Below are 24,138 nucleotides of genomic sequence, written 5' to 3' on the forward strand. Positions count from 1 at the left end.
TGTATTGGTATATTATAAAGTGTATTCAATACTTGTAAGGATGTATTTACACTCGTAATACATTATATGTAAATACATTTTAACATAAGTTAATTACGTCGTTTAAATAGTAACATATATATTGTTTGAAAACTCTTTAAATTAGTAGTATGAAAATATATATATATATATAATAATTTGTTAATATACTTAATGAGATATTTAATTATCATATTTTCAAGTTAAATATATATAAATCTATATATATACACAATAATTAAACAATTAAACAATTAAATCAAGTTATGACGTTCGTGAATCGTCGGAATAAAAGGGTGACCAAAAGCTTGTGTAAAACTCTTTCCGGAGGTTCAAGATTTATTAAAATTCATTGCTTATCAAGTTAGAATTATATAAAGATTAAGTTTAAATTTGGTCGGAAATTTTCGGGTCGTCACACAATCAGCTAGCAAATCTCCCTTAGAAATATCAAACAATCACAGTAATAATATATTTCTTCTAACAGAATTAATAAAGAATATAATGAAAGTTTGTTCACCCATGGCATAGTTTAGTGTTGTAACAGGCTATTATTTTGGATAACATCAACAAACAATACGACACTCTCGCTACATACCTTTTAATCAGTTATTTCAATTTCAATACATATCATTATTTAATAAACACATGATTTACGTACTATTGTAAACTGATGACCACGTCTTATGTATTGAAACATTGGCTAATAAGCTCATCCAACACCCAGCTTCTATTAATGATGTTCTTGGCCTGCTCTTTAAAAAAAAACACCTTCACTATTGCTTTCCTACTTCTGTCTGGTTTCTTTGGGTACCATTTAGGCCTTGGTATCACTAACCCATTGTTGCTGAAAGCAACCAGCTAATAAATGGTATATTAAAACACACTGAAAACACTTATTCCCAATAATAAATTAATAAGAAATGGTGCCCCAAAAAGAAACCCAACAGCCCAAAGTAAATGATGTTCAATAACTCCAGCTGGGCATACGAAAAGCTAATCAAACTACTATATTTACCCTTTGTATACCTTTCTTTTCTACACTTTGTTATTCATTATAGACAATGCAACCTCCAGCTCCTACTACGTTCTCTACACCCATGTGTTCAGGTATGCAGTCCATTGTTACCTCTTATCCACGCACCCACAGTTTTTACATCGTCTACATAATTCTGTAATTTTTTAACAGGTTTATTGGACCATCACAGCCATCCTTTACACCTCTCAACATTCTTGGATGGCCCTATCTCAATTTGTTCATCAACTACAATAAGGTCATCTGGGCAAAAGGTAACTTACTGTGGCCTGCAGCTAAACCATCCATCACCACTTGAACCAGGTAAAGTATCTAATCTCCACAGCCAATATACTATTTATTACATTCTTTTAAAACCACTGATATTTTTTAGTTTAAAAAACTTTATTATCGCTTTCTTGGCATAACTTAAATTTTACTGCTGGACATGTTATTTTTTACCATTTGGATATGGTTATCAGTGTGCCCCTAATCAATTGTTATGGTTAAACCTAGATTAAGGTATTATATATTACATTATCTTGTGTTTTATTTGAATCACCAAAGGGGTTCACTGAAATGACTCAATTATGTAGATTGTCATATGTCGCCCTGCTGCCCTTACTAGCCTAGGTTTACCTGAACTTGGCATACATAATAGATGCTTAGGAACTGCCAAATGCTGTTGCAGCACGGTACTAATGTACCTGGTTTTGGGTGTCCGGGTCTAATTACACTGAAACGTACCATGTCTTCGGTGAACATTCAGAGTACAATAGGCTCAAAGCGATGACTTATGGCAAAAAAAATTAAGCGCTCAGCAAAAAAATACGAAACACACAACCTTTGTATACCCTACGTTGGGCTCACTCATAAATCCTCTGTTGTGTCTTCTTTTATTTAGATTTCCAGATACTTACATATTTATTAATTAAGCTGCTCTAAACATATATAGAAGTAAACCAAACCTAGGCTACATTTTCGCTACCATTTGATGCTTCTTCGCCCTTCAAGCCGTTAAGATGCACAGTAGAAACTATCTTGGGATGTTAAATCCCAATGGTTGCAACAGGGAATGCCACAAACAACCAGGGCACACTTTGGTCTAGCAAGCTTCACACCACAGTCCTTAGGTTAATTGCTGTTTCCATATACTTTTTGAAACTAGAATCACTTACGATTGGATTCAGCTGACTTCACTGTTTGTTGATTAATACATATATGAATTTCGAACTACCCTACTAAAAATTAAAATGTCATACAGCTTCCTCGCTGTTTATACCCGCTGACTGCCCTATCTTATTTGCCCCGTCCCTCATTTTATTAGTTGTCAAATATAAATTTACTTTGGAATATTGATTTTCAAGAAAAAACTTTCTGTTGTTTATACACGATAATTTTGCGCTTCACATAAAGAATTCATGCATATATTATATGCTCAAGGGCATTTCCATTTGTAAGTACCCATACTTCTATTAGTTCCAAACACTATTTCACTCAACTTCAATAATTTGACCTGCAGGTCCAACATACGAGTGTGAAATTTGCTTATCCCTCTCTAACATATTGCACCATTCAATAGTCATCCATTCAACGGCAGGCCGGTAAATGGTGTACTCTCCACCTATGTCGGGTTGAAATTAGCTAATCCAAGTATTCGAACAGGCAGGGGTAATCTTAAACTCACTAACAAGTTGACTCAAACTAAACTGCCCTCCTCATATGATTATATGTTCATTATGTGGTGTAGATGAATCAGCGGCTACCGAAGGCTTACTAATTCCCGAGGCTACAGGAAGACAAACACTCATTCCGCCATTTAAAAATAAAAACTCTAGATTATCAGGAAAGGCAACCTTCTATGTAGATCTGTCCCATTGATTAACACTGACAAAAATTTTTTTATGTGAATATAGTCTCTCCCCTGTCCAACTTTTTTCACAACTCAGTAAGAATTCATTCAACAACGAATGTTATGCAAGACGAAAAACATTCGTCATATTGTGGCTTGCAAATTACTGATACTATAAGGGCACAACCAGGTATGATAGTAAATGTAAAGGTAGCTCAACTTACTAGAATTATAAGACAACAACCAGGTACGCCAGTTAATGTAAAGTTAAATTAGCTGTAAAATTATACATATTGTGACTTGGTACTTATTATTTAACATCCTATAAGGTTACCAAGTACAGATGGCTCCAGTGTATCCCTAACCAGCCTCCTCCATAAGTCACTCATTATTCAATCAGTAGAGAGGAAACTAAATGGTCACTTACAGACTTTGGTCAGCCTTAAACTCAACACTCCAACTACGGCATCGCAAGTGGGTAAGTGTACATTAGGTTGAAAACTGTTTAAAAAAAAATTAATAAATAAATAAAAAAAATTTAAAAAAAATTAAAAAAATTCAGATATATGGTGTAGTATTGTTTTTACCTAGTTAAATGCTAACAAGTTTCCTTAATCACATACGCTACTGATCAAATCAAGAACCTGTGAAAAGACGAGTTTCGATGGCCAAAAAAAGGAAACCCTACTCCATGCCCAAGTCCCTACAGCCTCTGATCAGCCTCTGTCAATTAATAGCGGGCTGTCATCTTTTATATTGCAGCTAGGCCAGGCAGACACCGCAAGTATAAATCTACGTGTGGTTTTTAATTGATTACATGCTTATTCATGTTCACTCCTGTATTGATTAGTTAACGCCGCCTTGACCGGGGCATTGGGCAAATTAACATTACACAATGTTACCATTCTATACATTTTTCCCAGACATTTAGTTTCCGTTGCTTTAATCAACTGGTAACTGATGGTGACGCACATATTTCACCAGGTTGTTCAACCCAGCCTACCGGCAAAAAAAGTGCTTTATGAAAAGGGCATCAAGATTATCAGGTCCCTTACTTCTAGTTTTACCTAACCCATGTTATACGCATACCATTACAACATACTTCTGACATTATTGTATCTGATTTTTAGGCACTCATGTGGCTTACCATGATCAAGGTCCACCCTCACACAAATGTTCAAATTGCAATGCAACAATGTGGTATCAAGAGAGGACTGACAAGCATAAGCAAACAAACATACCAACCTTCTCACTTTATTTTCAAAATAGTAAAGTGCTATTACCTCAACTCAAAGACCCTCCTCCATTGTTGAAAAAACTCCTAGACTACACTGACCCGACAACCGCAAAATTCAGGGAACAAATCAGAATTTACAATGGTATGTTTTTCTTCACATCATTTGGTGCTAAAAATGACCACTCCATCAACCGTGGAAGAGGGACATACACATTTCGAATAAGTGGACAGGCGTACCATACAATGGGTTCTTTATTACCCCAAGAAGGCAGCCGACCAAAATATGCACAACTATACTTTTATGACACCGATAATGAATCCAGAAATCGCATGTCAGCTTTCCTAGATCCTCATTCCAAAGACCTTCCAGACCAAACAATAACAACAAACATCATTAATATGCTGGATGAATTTAGCGCTGTTGCTCAAGCATTTTGAATGGCCAGGGATTGGTGTGACAACAACACAACAACAGATTTTCAACTCTGACTCATCGGTAACCATACCAACTCGCTCCAATATAACACACCTAATGTAGCTGAAGTAGCTGCTTTGGTAGCAGGTGATTTAGGCAGTTGTTCTTCGACCCGAGATTTCATTGTTAGCAAAACAAACAGCAAGCCAAAAAGAATATCTGAACTTCACATGCTCTACATGGCATTGCAATATCCTTAGCTATTCCCATATGGCAAAACTGGTTATCATGAACAAATAGCGTACCATAATAATACTGGAAGAAGGCAAACTAACCGAGGTTATGTAACAATGAGAGAATTCTATTGCTACAGGATTCAATAGAGAGAAAATGAGGGCAACACCCTCCTTAGAGGTGGGCGGTTATTCCAACAATATTTAGTAGATGCTTTTACAGCTGTCGAAGAACAAAGATTAAAATGGGTCCGCGCTCACCAAAATGACCTGCGTATCGACCTATATAATAAAATTTGTGATGCTGTTACACGAGGAGATACGAGGGCTTCATCAATTGGGAAAAGAATAGTTTTGCCATCTTCACATACAGGCAGCCCACGTTATATGATCCAAAACTATCAAGATGCTATGGCTTTATGTCGGGAATATGACAACCCCGATTTGTTCATCACCTTCACCTCCAACCCTAGATGGCCAGAAATAGATGGCATGCTCTGCTACATCGAGGGCCAAAAAGCGCCCGACCGCCCAGATATCATCGCAAGGCTATTTAAACAAAAGCTAGATGAACTCATGCGCAATATAATGAAAGCACACATATTTGGAAAATGCCAAGCAGGTAAGTTTTATCCCCCTTAATTATTTTTTATTTTTTTTACTTACTTTTAACGTTGTATGTAAATTATATCCTTTCACCCTAACATTTCGCTATATATTAACATTATAAAATCAATATTTTTTACCCAGGTATATATATCATCGAATTCCAAAAACGTGGTTTGCCTCATGTTCATATGCTCATCTGGTTAACACATGAATATAAATGTAAATCACCATCCGATATTGATGAGCTCATTTCCGCGAAAATACCCTCTCAAATAGAAGATCCAGCCGGCTATAAAGTGGTCACTGAATACATGTTACATGGACCATGTGGTGGAAATAACATGGACGCACCTTACATAATTAATCGGAAGTGTTCAAAACATTTCCCCAAACCATATTACGCGGAGACAACGATAGCCGAAGATGGATATGCTAACTATAGATGCCGCAACAATGGAATAAAAGTCATTAAAGGAAAGGTGACACTTGACAACAGTTTCGTTGTCCCTTACAATCGGTGTCTACTCCTCAAATACAATGCCCATATAAATGTCGAGTGGTGCAACAGATCTAGGGCAATAAAGTACTTATTTAAATACTTAAACAAAGGGCCAGACAAAGCAACCATTGTTATCCAGGAGAATCTCACACGAACTGGTGAATCATCCGTTGAAACAATAATTGAGGTAGACGAAATCAAGAATTACTTGGATTGTCGTTATATATCTCCATGTGAGGCTGTATGGCGGATGTTTTCATTCGACATCCACTTTTCACAACCATCGGTGTTGAAGTTATCCTATCATATACCAAACCATCACACAATCACACTCCACGATTCAGAGAGCCTCCCTGCATTACTACATAGGGAAAGTATCAAGGATACGATGTTCACCCAATGGTTTGAGCTTAACAAGCGTGACCCAAATGCATGAAAACTGACTTACGCGAAGATGGGAACCAAGAAAACAAAAACATGGGAACCAAGAAAACAACGGGGTTGCATAGGCCGTATTGTGTATTCACACCCCGCCTCTGGAGAAAGGTACTATCTCAGAATGTTGTTAAACGTAGTTAAAGGCCCCCGCTCTTTTGAGGAACTTCGCACACTCGATGGCACAGTGCAAAACACCTTTAAAGACACCTACTTCGCATACGGGCTGATCAACGACGACAAAGAATGGGCAGAAGTAATATCAGAGCAAAACTATGGGCGTCAGGGGCTCAACTTCGTGATTTGTTTGTCACGATGTTACTTTTTTATAATGTTAGCCAACCACTCAAACTATAGGAAATTAGCTGGGAAGCATTATCGGATGACATCCTGCATAAAAAACGAATACAGTTAAGGTATCCAGATATGATTCTCACGGAGGCACAGATTCAAAATTATTGCTTGGTAGAAATACAAATGCTTTTAAACAAAAATGGCAAAGCATTATCAGATTTTCCAGACTTGCCCCAACCAGATCCATCCCTCATCAGCCATCTAGATAACCGTTTAATCCGAGAAGAATTAAACTACAACATACAAGAGTTGAAGGCCATCCATGACAGCCTTTACAGCTCTTTGAACCCTGATCAGCTTAAAGTGTATGAAAGCATTATTGGAGCCGTAAATGCACAAGTAGGTGGCCTGTTTTTTGTGTACGGGCCAGGGGGCACGGGGAAAACTTTCTTATACAAAACCATCCTTACCAAGTTAAGGTCAGGGCGAATGATTGTACTTGCCGTTGCTTCATCAGGTATTCATACTCTACCTAATCAGATACCATATCAATTTTTATACTACCTATACATATCTTTACATTAACTGCTGAATACTTCACAACATAACACATATAAAATACAGGAATAGCTTCCTTGCTATTACCAGATGGCAGGACTGCACACATCAGATTTGTGATCCCCCTTGAATTGTTGGAAAATAGCACATGCGGTATAAAACAAAACACACATTTGGCGGAACTACTCCATGAAGTTAAACTGCTAATATTGGATGAAGCTCCAATGACTCAGCGATACGCTTTTGAAGTGTTTGACAAAACATTGTGAGATATTCTAGACGCTAAAGCCGAAGAAAATAGACGAAACTCTTTGGAGGTATGCCTATTTTACTTGGGGGAGACTTTCGACAGATTTTACCCGTGGTACCAAAAGGCAAAAAGCAAGAGGTGGTGCAAGCTTGCATCAACCGATCCGACCTATGGAAATTCTGTCAAATTCATACACTATCACGGATAATGAGAGTGAATGAATACACCAGTGATGGAACGATTGACACTCGCAAGCAATTGTTCAACAAATGGGTCCTAGATATAGGAGATGGTAAACTACCTGCGCATGCAAAAGAAGGTGAGGACCCAAGCCCAATTGAATCCATTGTTGATGCTATTTTCCCGGAGTTCAGCCTAAAACAATTTGACGAAGATTATTTGCGTGAACATGCAATTTTAACCCCGAGAAATAATGATGTCACAGAGATTAACAAGCATATCTTTAAACGGCTAAATGGTGCAAAAAAAAAACCTATAAAATCTCAGATGAAATTTGAAAAGGTTCCACTGACGCATTAGAGCAACATCAATCATACCCAGTTGAATTCTTAAATAAGTTGAACTTCCCAGGTGTCCCTCCCCACAAGCTCAAACTAAAAATAGGGCAACCTGTCATGCTTTTACGCAACATAAACCCAAGCGTTGGTCAGTGTAATGGAGCCCGATTAATTATAACTGAGTTTCAGAAATTTATCCTATATGCTAGGGTTATAACCGACTCACACATAGGAACCATGGCTATTATACCAAGGATAGTCCTCACTTCTACCGAATCAAAATGGCCGTTCATTATGCAAAGGATACAATTTCCCGTAAAACCCTGCTATGCAATGACGATTAACAAAAGCCAAGGTCAAACACTCCAATTTGTAGGTGTTTATTTACCTAAACCTGTCTTCAGCCACGGTCAACTATATGTCACTCTTTCAAGGGTAACCAACCTAGATGGCCACAAAATACTCATAGTGAATGACAACCCTGAAGCGTTGCCACACCACACCAGAAATGTGGTGTACAAGGAAGTTTTCGCGAATATATCTCTAAACATTTAAAGGTCAGCCTAAACCAATCATATAATCTGCTATACTAATGCTGTTTGCACCTCTTTCTCTGCAACACAGTAAAAAAAAAAAGGGAAACGTCAAGTCTACCTGACCCTTGGAACAGAAAAGTTTTCAAGTACTTATACATGCTATGTAAATTTAGTTAAATACTTTGAAATACAATTACCCACCTCTAATTATACCATTAACAGTATCCCCTGACTTTATTTGCAGGTGATCCGTCTCGAATCACTGATTGGCGGGTTAGATGGACTAAGTTCTCCCTTTTTTCGTACGTCTAATGTCATCAAATGCCTATTAATTATTCCCAACTGACATTTGTTTTTAGGGATAGTCAATTGTAAAAAAAAAAATGGTTACCTGGTCATTGATATCAGCCTAACCGTGTTCGTTGCAGGTTAAATTTATGCATCTTCTACAGGTTAAATTCTTGCACACGTTTACTTTGTGAAGTACCTTTTTACTCGTGCACTCAAGGTGAGATCATAGTCCCACTTTTACTCTTTTACACTTATACTTGGGATAAGAAAACATAAACGTTTCGTTTTACAAAGTGAACACAAGTACAAAAACAAACATTCTACGTACGAGTTAGAACAAAAAGCCTCAATTCAATTATCATTAGTTACACTTGTAAGGTGTAAGCGAGAACTTATGTTGTGTGGATCCATACGGGTTTGACAAACCCTCATTCGGACAGTTAGCTATCGTTGGCGGATGAAATGTAATTTTGAGTATAGTGTAGTTCTAACACTATGGTAACGAGGTTCGTATACAGTTAAGCCTTGATAATTGGGTGCTCGTGATACAACAACTTTTAGAATGGTTTACTATTATTTCAATGTTATAAATCTTGTGGTTCAATATTGTGATGACCCGTCCAAATCCACTTGGACGAATACATCATTCAATGATTTTATAGTGAGGTTTTGACCTCTATATGATACATTTTGTAAACATTGCATTCTTTTGAAAAGACACACCATAAATGAATATATAAATCCAAGGTTTTCGACGTCTGATGATTTCTACGTATAGACAATCACCGTTGATGTTTTCGCTAGGTGTATATAAAATAGCATATATTTTACAAGGAAATACTATTATATACGATACAATTTTACACAAGATATTTATTTATTTATAGAATGGATATACTTAAACCTTGCTACAACACTTATAGGCAGTGTACCTAATCGTACAGTAGTGTAGTTTTTAGTAAGTCCGGTTCGTTCCACATGGAATCTTTTAATCAAAGCTTAACGCTTTATTAGTTTAATTTATAAAAATACAAATATATATATAAGTAATATTATTATTATAAAGGGGGGTTTTTACCGTTTAATGACCGGTTTGTCGATTTTTAAAACTTTAGTCGCAGTTAAAACCAAATGTAAATATTAAAAATAAATACAAGACTTAATTTAAAGCGTAAAGTAAATAACCATAATGAAATTGCGATAAATAAAAGTGCGATAAAATAAACTTGCGATAATTAAAAAGTACGATAATTAAAAGTGCAATTAAATACAATAACAATAAATAAAAGTGCGATAATTATAAGTGCAATTAAATATAAAATAAAGGAAATTAAATATGAAATAAAAGAATTATGCTTATTTAAACTTCCGTAATCATGATGTTTGACGTGTTGATTTTAGTTTTATGCCCATGGGTTAATTGTCCTTTGTCCTGGATTATTTAATATGTCCGTATGGTTTTTATCCATAACAGTCCATCAGTCATAAATATAAAGTGCGAGTGTCCTCGTCAAATTATCCTTATACCCGAAGTTAAATATTCCAACTAATTGGGGACTTAAACTGTAACAAGATTTTAATACTTTGTTTAATAATTACACCAGGTTATCGACTGCGTGTAACCCAAGGTTTTAATACTTTGTTAACAATTATGCCAAGTGTCCTTGTACATAATTTCACCCCTGTTTTAATAATTCTAGTGACTATTAATCCATTCCCGTGTCCGGTTAAATGAACGATTATTCGTACATATAAATACCCCGCCCATCGTGTCCGATCGAGTGTATATGGTTATTTATAGGGACATCCAATTGAAAATCTTTATATTAAAATTAACAAATTATCATTTAGTTAAATAAATATAAAGCCCATTAATAGCCCATAGTCTAATTTCCACAAGTGTCGTTCTTTTGTCCAAACCCCAATTATAGTACAAAGCCCAATTACCCAATTTTAGTAATTAGCCCAACATCATGATTACTTTGATTTAAATAAGCATAATAATAACTTAGCTACGAGACATTAAATTAAAAAGGTTGAACATAACTTACAATGATTAAAAATAGCGTAGCGTTACACGGACAGAATTTCGACTTACACCCTTACAACATTCGCTAACATACCCTTATTATTAGAAATTAAAATTAAAATTAAAATATATATATATATATATATATATATATATATATATATATATATATATATATATATATATATATATATATATATATATATATATATATATATATATATATATATATATATATATAATTTACGTATGATGAAGAAGGAAAAAGATGTGTTTTGATGTTCAACAAGCTGCGAATTTTATAGGCATGTGGGCTGGAAAAGTGGCTCATGCGATCACATGAGCATCACCCTTCAAGGCCATGCAATCGCATGGCCAGCTGGAGAGGCTCACATGCCTTTGTTTTTTCTACCGACGGTTTTTAATAATATAATATATAATATATAAATAATTATAAGAATTATTTAAATATTATATTATATTTATGTGCATAGTTGACTTGTAATTTTTAGTCCGTTGCGTCAAGCGTTGAGAGTTGACACTGGTCCCGGTTCCGGATTTTCGAACGTCCTTGTGTATAATTTAATATCTTGTACTTTGCGTTTCGCGTCTTGTACTCTTGTAATTTTGAGACGTTTCTCATCAATAATTTGAACCTCTTTGATTGTACTTTATACTTTTGAGCTTTTTGGTCGTTTGCATCTTCAATTCGTCGAATCTGTCTTTTATCTTCACCTTTTATTATTTAAACGAATATCACTTGTAAATAGAACAATTGCAACTAAAAGCTTGTCTTTCTTGAGGAATAATGCTATGAAATATATGTTCGTTTTTAGCATTATCAAATATTCCCACACTTGAGCGTTATTTGTCCTCAAGCAATATAGTCTTGAAATACTAGAATCACTTCTTTATTCTTCACACTTTGTACATCAGTGATTTCTTTACGGCGGTATAAACAATGGTAGTAACGATGTGGTTTACAGTCCCACATGACTATAAAATTTAGATCCATTAAGGAAATTGGATCTTTATGAAAACATTTGATCTTTTTGAAAATTCAATCTAGTTTTTACCCTAGATAAGTTTTCCGGAATAACCCTTCACCGGTGTTTGCAAAATATTTTTGTGGGTTTGGTGGGTTTCAGATTTGAAAATTTTAGCTCAAAACTTGCAGTTTTGTGTCACCCACTTGCTAACTTTGTATTAGGAAAGCAACACGTCCAGTATATTTTCTCCGAATATTACCTTTCGGTAAACTACCGTTCGGTTGTAAAGGAAAGCGTTGAACAAGCAACTGTTAAGGCAATGTCCCCTGACATGCTTTTAATTATGGTCTTATAACGTGTTGGATGCAATTACTATCCTTTGTAGGAGCAATAGTAAAGCTCACCCTTATAATTTTTTGGTCTGGCACAAGGTCCTGTCTTTGACCATGCTATGCAACCACCGTTCTTACGGTTGACACCCGATTTGGTTCAGGTGACCTAATGAATTCCAGGTGAATTCCTAGAATTTTACGTTCAATGGTAATGAACGCATTGAAAAATGCGTTTTCAGAAAACAAATCGGTTTGTAATTTTGATCAAAATATTTTCTCGTTCAAGCTCGAGTTTAGATATCATTGAATTCCATGAGTTTGTAATTCTCAATCTTTAAGGTCAATCTCTAGGATTGAGTAATATCAGGCTTAAAAGCTGATTTTTGATCTTTTAAGGAGATTATCCTTTCTGGGGGTCTGATTCATTAGTCTTATCAAGCTAATTTGCACGGTGCCCCCCAATTGTACGAGATAAATCCTTCTCATGGTTAGGATAAATCTGACCACTTGTCGACCCTGTTTTATGCTGAGGTCAGTGGATTTCCTTCTGATTTTAGAGATGACTTTTCTAGATTTTTCATCAACCTACAGCTGGTCTGGACGACAACTTCGTGACTTAAATCAAGAAGCGCGTTTCTTTTTCAAAAGACTTTACTTCCTTTTAACGATGGAATTGATTCATCGTGTAGATCCATCTCTTCTTTTCTTTGATCGGGTAAAACAGTTTAGTTTAGTCCAAAGCAAAAGTATCTTCAATTATTTGTTACAGAAATATGTGACATATGTTTAAGATAACTTGGTAATTTTTCCCACACTTGGCTTTTATTTTCCTTTTTATTGTCCTCTATTCCATTTTAAATGAATTTTAACATTTTGGTTTGTTTCTCAATTTATGTCCTTTCTGAGGTAACAATAATTTCGGTGTTAACACCTAGTTTTATCGTTCATAAATATGTATAAACATGATTTTGAGTTCATTTAATTGAAAATTTTGAAAAATTTTACTAGAATTGGGTAGTCAGTATATAAGACTAGGGTTGTTCTTTATTATCAGAGAGCACTAGATTCTAATACAACTACTACTTTACTAGTATTTCTAATGGTAACCAAGTGTATAAAGTAAAAATTTTAAAATCCGAAAGAATTTAACCCCTTCCCACACTTAAGATCTTGCAATGCCCTCATTTGCAAGAAATCAGTAACAATTTAAATTATTGAGGGTGATTAGCGTAAAAATGATTAAATTTTACCAAAGTTTCCAAACATATTGGCATTTGTTTGCTGAATGATAAATGGTGCATATCATTTGTTCATTCCTTCTTGTTGTTACATCACATTTGTTTTTCGTTTTGTCGTCAAAACTAGCTTTTGCTGAACTTAATGCCAGTCTTTGAAAATGTGCTGGTTTACCCTGTTTTGTACAATCGACAATATACATACATACAAATATAAACATGCATGGCAATTTGAAATGGGACTTAATATCCCACTTTCAAATCCTAAATGTGAAATATTAGTACACAATAATAATAAAAATGATAAAGATTACATAAGTATATTCAATAACATAAGTTTAAACATGAATAAGTAAAAAGATAAAAACATAAAAATCATATAAATAACCAAATAGAACTAAATCAGTCTGGATATGGGTTCCAGTTCATCTCGTCAGGTGGGTTCCATTGTTGGTTATAGGTGTTCTGATAGGCTTGGTTATAGTCATACCGGTTAAAGGGTGGTCGGATATCGAGGCTGTGTGGCGAAAAATGAGCAGGTCGAGTAGGTACATAGTTATTTGGTACTTGATATGATAGCTGGCTCATGATTTGGTGCTGATGAACTAACCAGCTATCGTGTTGGCATCGGCTATAATCCTCGTATACTCGCTCGGAGTTCCACTGCTCATACATACTATGTCTGGCCGCGTTCGTCATTGCTTCCTCATCTATAAGAACGTGGACATCAAGAATAGCATCTCGAAAGACATCCCTAATGTCTTCCGCCTCCTCCATTTCCTCGTCTGAGCCTCTCTCTACCTGAGGATGAGATCCCTCATAGGGTACTGCCTGGTTACGTCTACTTTTCAATACCTTAGCACCCACATAAACTTTCAATCATAAGGGCTCAACCTGTTCTCTACAAAGCTGTAATGGACCCCCTTGGTTCCTATCAACACCTAAATACTCTCCAATGAGAGTAACAAAAATACCTCCTCCTATTATACTCCCGTCCTGCATTCCCTCTACCATTTTAGATAAATAAAAAGCAACACAGTAAGGGATATTGACAAAGCTTCTAGGATCCCGAATACACTTTAGGTAGAATAAATCATGTAAGGTAATTTTTTCTTTATTATAACCTCTCTATGTAATCGAGTTAGCCAAAAATCTATGAATAATACGAAGCTCGGCTCTGTCAATATGTGTATAGGAGTGTCCTCCTGCTCGTGTAAAAACATCAAAATGTGACATACGCCTCCAAATGGCGTCAGCGTCAAAGTTGCTATCTACCCTTTCACCATAATGAATCAAGTTTGTACAATCGGGTAGTAGCAACTCACCAGGAGTATATATCTGTAAAGCCCTGGCCATGTCCAGCATGGACATTCTGTACATCCTACTGCCAAGGATAAATCTAAGAAATCTTCTATCATCTATTCTAACTATATTTGTATCAAGTGATACAGTACTCATCAACTCAACACACCATTCCTTATATACAGGTCTATGAATGGTGAAAAGACGTTCCCAATCTATAAAAGAAGAACTGTCATACCTTTGAACTAAAAGCTGTCTAACACGGTCAGCTAGATGGACTGTTTCCAAAGGAACCCAATTGATTACCCTTGGCACCTCTACATTTTTTGTTACCAATTTGAATTTGTTTCTTTGATATGTCTCGTAATCTCTCCATCTCCTATCAAATCTCAGATTAGGATGCAGAGTGTGCTCAGGAATCGTTGGGAATTCTACTGGCGGCCTCATTGGGAATACTATGAATTCATCAACAAACTGTACCGGATCATAATAAGGTATGTGCTGATCAGGCTGTTGTTGTGGTTCTTGTTGTGGTTCTTGTTCGTGTTGCATTTCTGGTTCTGGTTCTGGTGCTGGTGCTGGTCGTCTAGATGATGATGCTCCTGAACCTCCCGTATCGGCTTTCTGCAAAACACATTAAACACAAAATTTGTGCATCCAAATATGCATTAGTATTAGCAAAATAAAAACTTAAAACAATCACTATAACATGTTAAATCAAAATTAAACTTATACACATTTTCACAATTTTTCACAATTCTACACTTTTCAAATAAGCACATATGAAAATGTATACAAAGTTCATAAGCATTTAACTCAAATAACATGTCAAAATAGTCATTACTAATAATTAAACAAGTCTCAAATGGCAAATATATCAAATTAATCAAGTTCATGAATTTTGGACTTAAAAAGTCCACTTTAATCTCCAAATATCATGTTTAGGATCAATGTTTGGATCATTTAACTATCTAAACATGTTACACTACTCAATTTAACAATAATTCATGACAAAAATTGGCCATAACCTGTTTATATCAAAAAGTCCCAAATTGCTCAAGAACACAAACCCTAGATTTCTAAAATTTTTGAAGTTTTTGGCTTCAAATCATGTTAAATAGCATCAATCTAGGTTATACATGCATAAAATACTAACAATTTAACACTAATTACACTAGAAATTAACAAAATTGCATTAGGTAAAAAATTGGTAATTATCACAAAAACTAGGAATTTATAGAGTTTAGGGGTGTAATTTTTACCATTTTGCTGAAGAATGAGAATCTAGGCATGATTAGAGCAAGAAAAATGACGAATTACGGTGAAAAATTGCGAATTTTAGAGAGTATTTTGGGGTATTTTCGTGTATTTGTGTGTGTTTTGTGTGAAGAACAGCTCTCTGGCTCGTTTGTATCTGGCCTGGATTTTCTCCCCATGCGATCGCATGGCACCAAAGGCCAAACTCCATGCGATCGCATGGAGTCCCGGGTACAGTGTTTTCACCTTTTTTTTATAATAAAACCTTATACTTTATAAAACATAAATTAATTTAAAAATTAAAATTTTGTTTCTTTTTAGGATGAGGGCGTTTCGGATCGATGTCCTAATCCGTCCCTCGACAAAATTTTAAAATTTATCAAATCAAAGCGTGGTTTTAAAAGTAAAGATTTTTGGGTTTTTTAATGTTTTTGACATACTTTAATTCAATAAGATTAAAAATAAAGATAATAAAAGTTCTCGTCCCTCCCTTGGGTAAAGCAATTTTGGTTCAATGACCTAGTCTTCAACTCACGACGAATTTTAAAAATTATATTTTTAACTTAGCGAAATAAAGTAAATTTTTGTTTTTAAATTCACACAACTTAAATTTAAAATGCATAAAATTCAAAATTAATATTAAAAATTCACACCAAACTTAAATTTAATTTTTGTTTTTATACATACAAACTTATATTAAAAATATTAATTTTTTCAAATATTTACAATTTTAAATATATTGATTTAAAAAGTTTACAATAATTTTTTTTATACTAATTTTAAAAACAAAGTAAAAATAAAATTAAAAATCTTTTTGGCTTTTATCCCACTGTAATCAATCAAATATTATCAAAAATATGCGCCCCTCTTTTCGGTAAAGTAATTTCGGTTCCATGACCTAATTTAACTCATGACGAATTTTTGAAATATTTTGAGTTGATTGATTAAAGATATTTATACCTTAAGAATAAACGTTAAATTTTGCAGTGATGTAATAAATTTTGTATGATATCAATAATTTCGGTCGCCAAACCTAATTTCATCGAATACCAATTTAATACTTTATAGCGAACAAATTAGCGTTTATTATCAAAAGGTTAAAAATGAAAATAAAAAATAAAAACTGTACAGACTTGCCTGTGAGATAGTATTCTTAGTGATATGATCTATCCCATTCATAAGATTGTCGGTTTAATTGATTTTCCATAGCTACATAGGCGTAACCTTGAGCATTCGGTGTTTTTTCTTCTAAACATATGAACGGTCCGTCTCTGCATAAAGTAAAAAATTCGGTGTTTGAATAGGTTTGATTATTTGAACATTTACCTCCATGTGACCAATTTCCGCATTTGTGACATCTTTCTAGGTGTCGTGCTCTTCTTTTCGCTGCGGATTTTGATTTTCCTTTACCAAATTGTAACTTATTATCTTCGCATCTGGATTCTTTTCTTACTCCGTCCAATCTTTCTCTGATTACTGATACTAGTTCACTCGGAAGTGTGTCATTATTACGTTTAGTGATCAAAGCGTGTAGCATTAGACCATGGTTTAGTTCACAGGAAGTCTTCATTTCGTAAAAACCTAAAAAAATAAAAATTCAGAATGGGGGGAGAAGACTAGTTCTTTAGGGTCTGCTAGGGAAAGACCATTCGGGTTCCATTTTTGAGAACTACACGAAAACAGAAAATCTAACTCTAACAGAAATACATATTATCCTTTAAAGACTTGATTCTCCCCACACTTAGTTAGCTGTGGTATCGAAATTGTGATTAACTTCGTTGTCGACTTCCATCGGACTATCTATGTAGTGTTTAACTCTGTGACCATTAACCTTAAATTCAATTCCATTTGAATTTATTAATTCTATCGTTCCGTATGGGAAAACTCTTTTGACTATGAATGGTCCAGACCATCTTGATTTCAATTTTCTAGGAAATAGCTTGAATCGTGAATTGAAAAGAAGAACTCTGTCTTCTTCTTTGAATTCTTTTGAACTTCTGATTCTTTTATCATGCCATTTCTTCGTTCTTTCTTTATAGATTAATGAATTTTCGTATGCTTCATGTCTTAATTCTTCTAATTCCTTTAGTTGACTTAACCGTAGACGTCCAGCTTCATGTAAATCAAGATTACATGTCTTCAAAGCCCAAAATGCTTTGTGTTCAATTTCTACTGGAAGATGACATGTTTTTCCATAAACGAGTCTGAAAGGTGTGGTTCCAATTGGAGTTTTGTAGGCTGTTCTAAAAGCCCAGAGTGCATCCTCCAATTTAATGGACCATTCCTTCGGATTTGATCCTACGGTTTTTTCTAGAATACGTTTTAAAGCTCGGTTGGTATTTTCAACTTGTCCACTTGTTTGTGGATGATAAGCAGTGGAGATTTTATGAGTTACTCCATATCTTTTAAGAACTTTCTCAAGTTGATTATTACAGAAATGAGTTCCCCGATCACTTATTAAAGCTTTCGGTGTTTCAAACCTTGCAAAAAGACGTTTTAAAAAGTTGACTACAACTCGTGCATCGTTAGTTGGGAGAGCTTGTGCTTCCGCCCATTTAGATACATAATCAATGGCTACGAGAATATATAGATTATTATGAGATTTTGGAAATGGACCCATAAAGTCAATACCCCAAATGTCAAATACTTCACATACTTGAATGATATTTTGTGGCATTTCATCACGTTGACTTCTTTTTCCGGCCCTTTGACAAGCATCACAGGATTTGCAAAGAAGGTGTGCGTCTTTGTAAATTGTAGGCCAATAGAATCCAGCATCATAAACTTTTCTTGCTGTTAGTTGAGGCCCATAATGCCCTCTTGTTGGTCCTGTGTGACAATGGTTTAAAATTTTACTAGCTTCATCTCCGAATACACATCGGCGTATTATTCCATCGGGACAACTTTTAAACAGATGTGGATCTTTCCAAAAATAGTGTTTTATATCACTGAAGAATTTCTTTCGTTTTTGGTACGATAATCCTTTTTCAAGGAATCCACATACTAAGTAGTTTGCATAGTCTGCAAACCATGGTATTTCATTATAATCTATCTTCAATAGATATTCATCTGGAAAGTTGTCTTGTATGGCCGATTCATTTAGAACTTCTAATTCGGGATTTTCAAGACGAGAAAGATGATCAGCGGCGAGATTTTCTGCTCCTCTTTTATCTCGGATTTTAATATCGAACTCTTGTAAGAGTAAGATCCAACGAATTAATCTTGGTTTGGCATCTTGTTTCGAAAATAGGTATCTAAGAGCAGAATGGTCGGTATAGACCACCGTTTTTGCTAGAACGAGATATGAATGAAATTTGTCAAAAGCAAAGACAATAGCAAGGAGTTCTTTTTCAGTAGTTGTGTAATTCGTTTGTGCCCCTTGTAACGTCTTACTAGCATAATATATAGGTTGAAATCTTTTTTCAATCCTTTATCCTAAAACGGCTCCCATTACAAAATCACTTGCATCGCACATAAGTTCAAACGGTAGATTCCAATTTGGTGTTATCATGATCGGCGCATTAGTGAGTTTCTCTTTAAGAATATTAAAAGATTTGATGCATTCATCTGAAAAGATGAATGGAGCATCCTTTTCTAGGAGTTTATTCATAGGAGTGGCAATTTTAGAAAAATCTTTTATGAAACGTCGGTAAAAATCGGCATGCCCTAGAAAACTCCTAACTCCTCTAACATTGGTGGGATGTGGAAGTTTAGCAATTACATCTACTTTAGCTCTATCCACTTCAATTCCTTCTTTTGAAATTTTATGTCCAAGAACGATGCCTTCTTTAACCATGAAATGGCATTTCTCCCAATTAAGTACTAGATTTGATTGTTTGCATCTAATAAGCATTCATTCTAGATTAACTAGACATGATTCAAATGTATCACCGAAGACTGAAAAGTCATCCATGAAAACTTCCATGCATTCTTCTATCATGTCGTGAAAAATCGCCATCATGCACCTTTGAAAGGTTGCAGGGGCGTTGCAAAGTCCAAATGGCATGCGTTTGTAAGCAAAAGTACCATAAGGGCACGTGAATGTGGTTTTCTCTTGATCTTCGGGTGCTATTAGAATTTGAAAATATCCGAAAAAACCATCAAGAAAACAATAGTAACTATTTTCGGCTAATCTTTCCAACATTTGATCAATGAAAGGTAAGGGAAAGTGATCTTTTCTGGTGGCGTCATTTAATTTTCTATAATCAATACATACACACCATCCTGTTACAGTCCTAGTAGGAATAAGCTCATTTTTCTCATTTGTAATGACAGTTATGACACCCTTCTTAGGCACGCATTGAACTGGGCTTACCCATGGACTATCAGAAATTGGATAAATTAAACCTGCATCTAGCAGTTTAATAATTCCTTTCTTAACAACATCTTGCATATTAGGATTTAGTCTTCGTTGGCGTTGCACATACGTTTTATGACCTTCTTCCATAAGGATTTTATGTGTGCAATACGAAGGACTTACTCCTTTAATATCATGAATCTTCCATGCAGTGGCTGGTTTATGAGCTTTCAACACAGAAATGAGTTGAGATTTTTCATTTTCAGTAAGAGAAGACGATATTATTACAGGTAATTCAGATTCACCATGTAAATAAGCGTATTCCAAATGGTTTAGAAGTGGCTTTAACTCTAATTTCGGAGGTTCTTCTATCGATGATTTATATCGATATCTGTCTTCTTCTTTTAGCATTTGAATTTCTTCTGTTGTTGGTTCATATCCATTAGCCATTAGTGTAGCTAACATTTCAGCTTCATCAATTGGTTCAGTTCCTTCTCCTAAAGAACATTCTCCTGTTCCTTGTAATTCTGGAAATTCTTCTAACAATTCTGCATGTGAGTCTATAGTTTGAATATAATAGCATGTATCATCTGCAAATTGCAGTTGTTGCATTACTCTATTAACTGAAAAGGTAACACTCTCGTCCTCTATACTTAGGGTCAGTTTCTTACCAAACACGTCTATCATTGCTTTAGCCGTGTTTAAGAATGGTCTTCCTAATATGAGAGGAACTTGAGAATCTTCTTCCATGTCCAGAACAACAAAATCTACTGAAAATACTAAAGTACCAATTTTAACTAGCATGTTCTCCATTATCCCTCTAGGATATTTTATTGATCGATCGGCTAGTTGTATACTTATTCTTGTTGGTTTCAATTCTCCAAGGTCTAGTTTAGCGTATAATGAATACGGCATTAAATTTATACTAGCACCTAAGTCTGCCAATGCTTCTATTGAACTAAGACTACCCAGAAAACATGGAATTGTGAAACTTCCTGGATCAGATAGTTTTTCTGGTATCTTATTCAACAGCACTGCTGAACAATTAGCATTCATAGTAACAGCCGAGAGTTCTTCCATTTTCTTTCTATTTGAGATTAGATCTTTCAGAAATTTAGCATATCTAGGCATTCCTGAAATCACATCAATGAAAGGAAGATTTACATTTATCTGTTTAAACATATCGAAGAATTTGGATTGCTCGGCTTCAAGTTTTTCTTTTTTCATTTTACTCGGGTAAGGAAGTGGTGGTTGGTATGGTTTAACATAAGGTTTATCCTTAACTGTGTTATCTTCATTAACCTTTTCAACTACCGGTTCTTTTTCCTTATCTTGATCAGGTTGTGATTCTTGTGGAGTAGGAATAGTTTCATCGGAAGTTACAGGTATTTCCGGTGGTTTAAGTGTTGTACCACTTCTTGTGGTAATGGCTTTAGCTGTTTCATTCCGGGGGTTAGCATTTGTATCACTAGGTAAACTTCCCGGTTTTCTTTCACCTATTAACCTTGCTAGGTTACTTACTTTTTGTTCCAAGTTTTGAATAGAAGCTTGTTGATTTCTAAATGCTTGAGCATTTTGTTCATTCGTTTGTTTCTGAGATGTGAAAAACTGCGTTTGAGTTTCAACTAGCTTTGTCATCATATCTTCTAAATTCGGCTTTTTATCATCGGTTTGTGGTGGTTTGTTTTGAAAATTAGGTCTTTGCTGGTTTTAAGTATTGTTGGATAATTGTTGATTGCTAGGACCTTGTTGGTTGTTGTATGGAACATTTCGGTTATAATTCTTGTTTTGATTGTAATTCGGTCTTGGCGGTTGATAATTATTCTGATAATTATTTCCAGGCCTTTGGTTTATGTATGAAATATTCTCTCTTTGTTCCATTGTTAGCTCAATACTGAGACAATCTTTTGTCAAATGTGGTCCTCCACACTGCTCACAACTAATTCGTATTGAGTGGATATCTTTAGTCATCTTTTCCATTCGTCTCTCGACAGCATCTATCTTTGCGAAAATGGAATCTAAGTCATGGCTAGAATCGGCTCTAGCTGCTTTAGATCATCTAACGATATCTTTTTCTTGGTGCCACTCATGTGAGTAGGAAGCAGTGTTATCAATAATTTTATAAGCATCAGTTTCGGTTTTCTTCATAATAGAACCACCAGCTGCTATATCGATGTCTTTCCTTGTAGTGATGTCGCATCCTTGGTAGAATATTTGTACTATTTGACAGGTGTCTAAACCATGTTGCGGACATCCTCTTATTAACTTTCCAAATCTTGTCCATGCCTCATATAGAGTTTCATTCGGTTTCTGTGTGAACGTAATAATTTCTCCTTGAAGTCTTACGGCTTTAGATGACGGAAAGAATTGTTTAAGAAATTTTTCAACTAAAACATCTCATGTATCAATCGCCCCTTCAGTTAACGATTCCAACCAATCTTTGGCTTCTCCCTTTAAAGTCCAAGGAAATAACATGAGATATATCTGTTCATCCTCCACTTCTCGGATTTTAAATAGTGTGCAGATCCTATTAAAGGTACGAAGATGTTCATTTGGATCTTCCTTCGGCGCACCACTAAATTGGCATTGATTAGTCACCATATGTAGAATTTGTCCTTTGATTTCATAATCTGGCGCATTAATGTCAGGATGAGTAATTGCGTGACCTTGGCCAGTGCGTTTAGCTCTCATTCGGTCTTCCATACTTAAAGGTTCCAGATTCTCCATAATTGAATTTGTTGAATCGGAATCACTAGAGGATTCTGATTTAATGGTTCGTTCCTCAACAATCTCTGTTTGAATGATTGGTGGTTCCGGAGGAAAAATTAATGGTTCAGGATCTACGAATCGTCCCTGAATATTCTCCGGATTCTCAATTGTGAGGTCGGATTCAAAAAATGGATTATCTGAAATTTGACTTGGAGTACTTGGTTGACTGGATGACGATTCTAAAGAAAAATCAACGGCGGTAATATTAGCTAGATGTCTTGATCTAGTTACAGGTGGTGAATGTACAAAAGGTGGTGAACGTCTTGCTCGCTGCATTCACTGAATATCCTATTAGTTTTTAAAAGGAAAGAAAAATTATATAAGTTATCCAATTAATAGACTTTTCTGATTTTGCCCACGTTTCGAATAGCCAAAAGATGCAGCAGAGGGGCATGATTCGTTTGGTCTCAATATAATTGAGTACTGTTTGGCTCCAATAACCCGGTCCACGTACAAATCCAACTATTACTACGAACCAGAAAATTTTGATGTCTATCAATTTAACCACTTAAAATAAATTTTCGTAATTTAAAGAAATTTTGAGAAGAAGTAGAATAAAAATCTATGTCCTAAAAACTAGAATAGCGAGAAATAAGAAAGAAAAAGAGCGCGTCGAAAAAGGAAAGGGTCGAAAAATAAAAGGCGTCAAAAAATAAGAAATAATAAAAAAATGACTTATAGAACTTAAAAACACTCGACTAACCCAACCTTATTACTATCACTAACTTAAAATTATAATCGCAAATTGAGATTACTAATTGGAATGATAATTGATACATAGGTAAAAGGCGTCTAAAAATATTAAAGCTTACAAGTAAATCTATATCCCAAATGGCAATATCTTAAAAAGGTACTAAAAAACTTAAAAAGGCGTCGCAAAATTCTAAAGCACCTAAATCTTAGTCTAAAGAAAAAGCACTTAAGGGATTTTACGGTAACGCCTAAAAATCTATAAATAAAAATAACTATGGCAAAAAATAAGTTTAAAACTAAATACGAGCGAAAAATACAAATATTACGCTAAAACAATTAAAAAGAGACAAAATATAAAAATATACTAAAAGTTGTAAAAAGTACAATTTTTATAAAAATATTATTTTTATATTATTTATTTTATAAAACTATTAATTTTATAAACTAATTAAACTAAATAATACAAATAATAAAA

General features: G+C 34.9%; 2 protein-coding genes and 1 non-coding gene across 3 annotated transcripts; all 3 read left to right on the forward strand.

Annotated features, from left to right (window-relative positions):
- Positions 1-6,332: 6,332 nt before the first annotated feature.
- On the forward strand, positions 6,333-7,434 carry LOC139849470 (uncharacterized). The gene is made up of 3 exons (XM_071839128.1): positions 6,333-6,569; positions 6,671-7,124; positions 7,232-7,434. The coding sequence occupies exons 1-3, from the start codon at positions 6,333-6,335 to the stop codon at positions 7,432-7,434; spliced, it is 894 nt and encodes a 297-aa protein (XP_071695229.1).
- Positions 7,435-7,622: 188 nt separating this feature from the next.
- LOC139849471 (uncharacterized) lies at positions 7,623-8,488 on the forward strand. The gene is made up of 2 exons (XM_071839129.1): positions 7,623-7,893; positions 8,007-8,488. The coding sequence occupies exons 1-2, from the start codon at positions 7,623-7,625 to the stop codon at positions 8,486-8,488; spliced, it is 753 nt and encodes a 250-aa protein (XP_071695230.1).
- Positions 8,489-22,437: 13,949 nt separating this feature from the next.
- LOC139850819 (small nucleolar RNA R71) lies at positions 22,438-22,544 on the forward strand. The gene has a single exon (XR_011760197.1). It is a non-coding gene; the product is annotated as a small nucleolar RNA R71 (small nucleolar RNA).
- Positions 22,545-24,138: the final 1,594 nt, after the last annotated feature.

Source organism: Rutidosis leptorrhynchoides, chromosome 5, assembly GCF_046630445.1.
Source record: "Rutidosis leptorrhynchoides isolate AG116_Rl617_1_P2 chromosome 5, CSIRO_AGI_Rlap_v1, whole genome shotgun sequence".
In the NCBI taxonomy this organism is placed as follows: domain Eukaryota; kingdom Viridiplantae; phylum Streptophyta; class Magnoliopsida; order Asterales; family Asteraceae; genus Rutidosis; species Rutidosis leptorrhynchoides.